Source organism: Antrostomus carolinensis, unplaced genomic scaffold (genome assembly GCF_000700745.2).
Source record: "Antrostomus carolinensis isolate BGI_N321 unplaced genomic scaffold, ASM70074v2 scaffold30268, whole genome shotgun sequence".
In the NCBI taxonomy this organism is placed as follows: domain Eukaryota; kingdom Metazoa; phylum Chordata; class Aves; order Caprimulgiformes; family Caprimulgidae; genus Antrostomus; species Antrostomus carolinensis.
Window position 1 is genome coordinate 14989 of NW_010335478.1, and position 7491 is coordinate 22479.

Consider the following 7491-nt stretch of genomic DNA (forward strand, 5'->3'; position numbering starts at 1 on the left):
TTATGATAATTTCCCAGAATGGAATCTTCCAGCTCCCACTGAGTTTCTATCATCACGTTTAACCTCAAAGTTGAAAACCAAAAAGATAGTCTGGCAGACTACTCTCAAATGGTTGCTAATCCTTGATTTTCAATTAGTTTTGAAAATCAGTTTTAGTTTCTCAGGATAGAGAAGTAAAGAAATGCCACCGTTCTTTTTCAAGTATTGTTACCCTTGAACAGTACAAGGAATAAAATGGAGAACAGAGGCATACTGGTTACTAGAGCTTAACTTCAACAGCATATAGAACCATTCACCTAAAAGCTGTTGATTTCAATACATCCAAGTCAGTGTTGTAACAAAAGAAATTAAAGATTTTTGTGGGTTTTTTCCGAATATAGCATGGAGTTAGAGTTTCTTCCAGAACAATTCTTAGACAAGTGATTACCTTCCACACAAACGCATGCTTTTATTAGATGACTTAGTACTATGCAAGGACTGAACAAGCTCATTTTCACTGGTGGATGAGACACACTAACAGGCCAATACATAACCAACTTAAAAAGCTGTTGCCTGTGTGAGTGCAGTTATAGAAAGCTAGTATAGTAAATTTCCAGAATAGTTGAGTTTGTTTATTCACTTCATCTATTATATGTGCATCCACCAGCTATAAAATGCTTACTGATTTCACCAAAAAAGCAGACTTCTTCAGCAGAACATAACGAGATCAGAAGAAAAGACAAAAGCACAGTCTTCTCCAGATGCTTCTGCGAATCCCTCTTCCTACTTAATGTTCAATATATTAATTTGGAATAGGGTCCATAACATAAACATGTTGTGTCAGCTGAGCACTAATGTAATGTAAAACAAGTGCTCTGTTTTTTCTCTCATAAAGCTGCTATCAGTGTGATTTGGATTTTATGCTGAAGCTGCACAGAACAATTTTAGGGAAGAAGATAATTGTGTGGAACTTGAAAAACAGGGAAAAAGCTGTCTGATCCATTGCACATAGTGGGACTGGAGGAGTGCTCACACAATAGTTTAACAATCCTTCTGTCATACCTGAATTCTACACTAAGGCATTTAAAATAAGGTATTTTCTCAAATGAAACAATACACCAATGCTAGATGGTCCCACTCATTCACAAACACATGTAAGTGAAAACATAGAACTCTGGGATGCAGTTCTTGAGTCCAGAATGGTACAGCAGAAAAGTTTTTCCACATAATTTCCCATGCTAGCTTTCTATACTGCATTCACCAAATAATTAAATGTTACTACAAATTGAAAAGCAGGAACTGAGGTGCTTCTTGTGAGAGAAGATCCAAAATAACTCCTGAACAAAATTTTTTGTACTAACACAACACTGAACTACAAAAATTGTATATTTGCTAAAATGTAATGCGTTTAAATATTTTAAAAAGCTGAAGTAGATAAAAATTTATGTAGTCTTTAAAAAAATGAGGAAATTATATGCTGTCTGGAACTGTCTATATTGCAACAGGAACAGTGGTAAATTTGGAATTGTAGTGGGCTGTGCAGCTTTTACAAGAGATTATAATAGAAAGGCTCATCATTTTGGACGTGTGCAATCAAAATAATCTACTGTAATCATTCTTCTATAGTAGTAAAAAATATAAGTATTGTTTATAACTATGAAAATAATGAATGAGCGTAATACATTAATACTCCAATTACTAGAAAGAGCTATAAAAGTAAAGTGCCAGTAGAGACTCAGACTGCATTATTTAACACTTAAATTTCAAATTAAAAAGTCATAGAGTTTATATAGTTTGCTTATAGGCTAAAGTATGTCTTCATGTCCATGACAATAATGATTTTGACACCAGTGTGGAGACACCAAAATTGGCTTTCAGTTAACGGGTAATATTTTAATTAAATCAGCAAAGCTCAGCTGTGTCTTGGGGAAGCACTTCTCACTTCAAACTCCTTTCTTCTGTGAGACTGCTAGCAGTCTTCTCTGTTTTCTAACCTCCTAGTTTCTAGTGTAGTGCCACAAATCAATAGAACTGTGCAATCAAATAAAGACAGTAAAATGCTGCCTTCGGGGATAAAAAGAAGACCTGGTTTGAGAGACACATATTTTTCTAATTGGGTATCTATAGCTTTCCAAATAAAACAAATTCTACTTTTGGATGTCTTACAGTCTCCTTAGATTTCAGTAATGATTGCATGTAATCCAAAGCCAAATGTTGTCTGTATACAATATATTTCGTAGAGTTGTTTAAAAAGTCAACAGATATGTTCCAATTTTTAAAAACCCCAAAACAACATGGAAGTTTTTAAAGGAAACAGAAGATTTAACTTTCATTTCTTTTCTTGAATTCAAAATTTTAGACTAAACATTTTTATCATGCAACTCTGCAAGTGCTAAATGACCTCAAATCCCAGATCTTAGCACCTGGTAAGGGGATTAATCAGCTTGAGAAATCAGGGCTTAAAAACAGTGAACGTTACCAGAAATATTATGTGTGACCAACTAAATTCTGCTGTCTGGTATACTTCATGACTCTGATTCATAACCTGCAAAATCACTCAGAGCAAAATTTAGTCTCAGTCTTGTTAACTTTTCATGACTCTAAGAGACACAAGCATTAAATTAAGAAGTTATATGAAAAACATTTTCTGATTATGTGATTTTTCCATTATGTGATGTCATTCACACTCATTTTTTAAATGAGGACTGAGCATGAACCAATAAAATATGTTTGGGACTTACTGGAATTTAAATTAATATGCAGAAACTTGAGTATCTTTGAGCAAGACATACTGAAAATAAACCCCCAACCTGTTTATCTATCAATATAACTAAACTGGAAGGAACCCGAGGTTTGGCAGTATAATAGTACTGTTACTCTGTGTACTTTCTTTACATAGTTGATCGTTGGCCTGCTTCATCAAGTTTGAGGTTTTGTTTTCTGGCTGCTTCACTACTGATCCTCAGATCAGATTTATCTGCATTACTCCCATCTGTCATTGTGGATTCTGCTTCTGTGCCATCAGGAGTCCCTCCAATGGGCCGCAGGACTTTAGCATTCTGTTCTGGGGGGCGCTTCCAGTGGGCCCTACTTGCCATCCACAAAATAAGTACACCAAATATGACAAGCAAAAGACCAAGGCAGTTGACAAAAGTTGCCTCTGGTGGAGATTCACTGTATGAAGGATTTTTCCTTTGGAAGGGAAAAAAGGAGGGTCAGTTGTTTTAAAGACAACCCTGATCAAGAAACAGCAGTCTCCTGCTAGGTAGGCGGTATTTTTAAAGCAAAAAAACCCCAATGTCCCAATACTAGATGGTATTATTCTGTGCAAATGGAAGTACAGTTTGCAATTAATAACCTTAATAAATACATGAAAAAAAATACTTACAATGAAAACATAAGCTTTTCTGTGATTCCCGTAAGAGCTGTTGCAATCACTGTTGCAAAGATGGTAAGACCTGAATAAACATGTATTGGCATGAGAGCTGCTCGGAGAGGAACTGGAGCAAAAGGGAGCAGAAAGATGGCAAAACCCAGGAAAAGCTAAACACAAAAGAGATTCATAGTTAAAACTATATGGCAAACAAGCTGCACTTCTCAAGCAGAATAAAAATAATCATAAAAATTCCAGTTTGAGATGTCTTCAGTACAAATTTGGAAAGAACTGGTATTTTTATTTCTGAATGTGTTTCCCTTCAAAACCAAAGCAATAATTCTGGATTAGCACCTTGGGAAGCAGACATGAAATATTTAATAAATAGTCCCACTTAGTATCAGTGTTCAACCTTATAGGTAATTGTTCAAACTGCAACCAAGCTAAGTATGGGAAACACAAGTTTTCAATGTCACTAATTCAGTAATATATTAAAAGTGTGAGTAGCTACATTTTACATTCTCTTCAAGTCCTATTCTTTGCTTCTGTTACAGAGTTACACATAAACGAAGATCAGAAGGCAGTCTAACCTTCTGACTTGAGTGGACTAAATGATTTTACCTTGCTAGAGTTTTAGTTAAATTAAAATACATGTCTTCAGAAGAGTAATGGTCTCTCAATATATCAATCAGTTGGCATTTACAGAGTGAAGATATGTTTAGGTGGCATGAAGTTATTCAGGGGACATGAGTCCTCCCATTAGCACTAATTTTGTGATGGAAGATAACCCATCAGGTCACATGGTTGCAGTCACAGGCTTGCCCAGTCATACTGAGGTTGTATCCCTCCTTTAGTTTGTTCTACCACTGCTCACCCGTGCAGCTAAATTAGAAATAGTGCATGAATTTATATTTCATCTTGCTTTAACTTTCAGTCTTAGCCCTTGTTTTGTCTTTCCATGCTGGATTAAAGAGCCTGGTATTTTCTCCCTGGGAAGCTTTTTAATACACTGTAATCAAGTCATCTCTTAATCTTCTTTATATCTGCTAAACAGTTGGAGGTTTTTGTGTCTTTCACTGCAAGATAGTTTTTACAGCTCTCAAATTACTTTTCCAGATTTTCTTTGCTTTTTTCCCCCCATTATTTTACATTTAAAAAAATTTATTCCATAGTATTTAATATTAGTTTTGCTAATGCCATAGATGGAGGTTAAAATAATCTCTTATTAGAGAATTTACTTTTCCTGTTGTCACAGCATTGTGAGAACTCATTTTGAGCTTCATGTCATCCTTGAGTACTTCTTTCCAGACACACTGCTTTCCAAGAGACAGTCTCCATTTTACATTTCTGCCCTATTCTTAAATTTATGTGCTTAGGCTATGCTGTATTAACATACATTTGGCTTAAATACAATATATTTACACTATTGTTCCTGTAGGTATAGTGTTATGTGAGCATCCACCCTCAATAATTTCTCAGTTCTGAGACTGACATGCCATTTCTGGCAAATGGCAAGTGTCTTCTCTATTAACAGAGAACTTTATGACTATTCTTTAACAACAGTGCTCAATCACTTAACAAATATCAGTCTCTGACTGGAGACTTACATCGCAGTTTGGAGGAAGGAACACCACAATTCAATTGATGAGACAGGCATTAAGTGCCATTGATCATGTTTATAAAAGCAAAATGAAAAGTAGAATTAAGCTCTTATTCACAATTCTTTATCTTAACCATTAGAAAAAATGCTGATACTCAGTATAGTGGCAGCATAGACTTCCCTGAAATAACTGCATTATTAGGACAAGGAAAATCTTAACATTGTTCTTCTTATTCATTAGCTGTTGTTCAGCTATAAAGGATATACTCAACAATGCTGCAGTATGCTTGCTTTTTTCTAAATGTTAACAACACTATTTCAGCACCATTTCCTGTACCTTCTAGCCTGAGCAGTGAAGGATAAGAAGTCCAGAACCCAGATCCCTCAGCTAGGCACTTTCTCTGCTTGATCACCAGATAATTCTTATTTTTTTCTTTTTAGTGTTTTGGCAAAAAAATTAAGAACTACAGTTTGAAGAAACAAAGTAGATTTCCATAGTGTAATAACACAATATAGGGAATTCAAAATGTATATGCAGAAACATCACATCTGCATGTGTACACTAAATGTCAGGGCATGCCTGCTCTTCTATGCCAAATGCAAAACAAACTGAGTTAGCTCATTTTAGATTATGATAGCTCTAATTCTCTGCCAATAGGAGCAGTTAAAAGCATGCACCCAAACATTTATCAAAGTTTTGCTGGTTCAGGAACACTGGTTAGCCAGTAGCAGCTCATTCAGATGTCAGATCCTTTAGATCTGCGCTACTCCCTGCTGCACTTGTTCTGCTGATAAACAAAAGTCTTGAGGCCAAGAAGAGACTACTTAAAATTATGATAGCTGGAAAAAACCAAAAACCAGTTACTTCATTAAGGCTTCCTTAATAGAAGCTCTGACTGTATTTTAATATGCTGCCAACAAACCAAATAACTTGTTTTAACTTTAGCAGTTTATAGAAACACACTTCTGTATAACTGAATAGTAAATAAACTGCCATTATCCCAGCAAATTAAACAAAATATGCTTTAAAGTACATTTTTCTTTGTATCCAGTATTTGCACATTTACATGCTAATTTGCCAAACCACAGAAAGTAAAATGGGTATCCCAGTAGTTAAGAGTGTATTAGTGAGGGCCTATTGTGCCTGAATTACTCAACACATTCTTCAAATTTACAACCTGTTTATAAATACAGTTAGATTCTGACCTGGAGAGAATAAAATATAACAGCAGTCAGCCCAATCCAGCTGTGCAGACTGTACATGTTAGGAATGTTCCTGGCATTGTGGTATTCAAACACGGCTACCATAGAAACAATTGCAAGAATCATAGCTATGGTATTTAATCCAGCATGTATGAACTTCATTAGGAGTTTGCTGCACTTCCAGGTCCAGGGCAACCTGTACACAATAATAGCTGAAGAAAGAACAGAAACAAGATTTTATGCCTTATAGGATAACTTCTCTCAGATTTTAATAATCATGCATCATTCACATAGTTCCATTGTAAATTATGGAAAATCCAACCTTTAATCCTCTAAAAAAGTCTATTAAAAGGCTTTTTCTCCTACATATAGCATAGCATATTTCAGATATACAACTGAGGCTTAGATATGGCTTTTAGAGAGATTTCTTACTAATTTTAAAAAAACTTAAATGTGTTTCAAAAAAAGAACAGTAAACAACTTGGTGTTGCCTTTTCCTCTTTCCTTAAATTGATCTAACAGGGATTCTGCATAGGATTTTGATTTTTCTGCTACTAGTCACATTGGAGGAATAGGGCCCAATTCTTATATCCAGAAGACCACCTATTGAGAAAGTGTGTAAGATTATTTTTTAATATTTATTTTCTTTGTCAACTTTGGATAATGCTATTCTCCAACTGCATAGACATTTGTATGATTATCTATTGCATTGATATTAATAGAACTACTTTAAATGGGAAAATGCTACTCAGCATAAGAGAATCATAGTCTGACTCTTAAGAGACAAAAGGATTTGGCAACTATAACACTTCCAACACTGTTAGATGAAAGTAAGGGAGTTTTGCCTATATTTGCATTAATAACTCTAGCAGACAGTGTTTTGTCCAGTCTGAACCAAACAATTTCTAGTGATCCAACTCTAGACAGTCCATGAGAATAACAGCCTAGAGCTGCTTCTTGCCAAGCTCTTTCCTCCAGGTCCCCACTGCTCCTTCCCTGCCACAGCTGTCCCCTGCCTGTCGTATGACCCAGGTGCTTTCCACAGGGAACACACAGAGCCTAGATTAGATCACCGAAGCCCCAGGTATGTCTGATTACAAACTAGGTAGTAATTTTGGATGTGTGACAGCACATAAGGATATTCAGATAACAGTGGACAAATATTTATGAGGACACTTGAAATATTTATGAGGACACTTGATCACTTGACCAATAAAGGCTAATGCCCACATCCATAATGTCTTGCCTGAACAAAAAGACTGAGCTCCATTCATTTTATTCATCACATCTTCATTTAAAGTTTCTGCTTATGAAATTACATTCAAATCTTTATATA

At 35.4% G+C, this 7491-nt stretch overlaps 1 protein-coding gene across 1 annotated transcript; it reads right to left on the minus strand.

The window, feature by feature from the left end:
* Positions 1–2834: 2834 nt before the first annotated feature.
* Positions 2835–6367, minus strand: CYBRD1 (cytochrome b reductase 1; the record flags this gene model as incomplete). Its single annotated transcript, XM_010174570.1, has 3 exons — positions 2835–3171; positions 3368–3522; positions 6159–6367. Coding segments are annotated over 3 exons (665 nt in total), but the record flags the coding sequence as incomplete, so codon positions are not given.
* Between the last annotated feature and the right edge of the window lie 1124 nt (positions 6368–7491).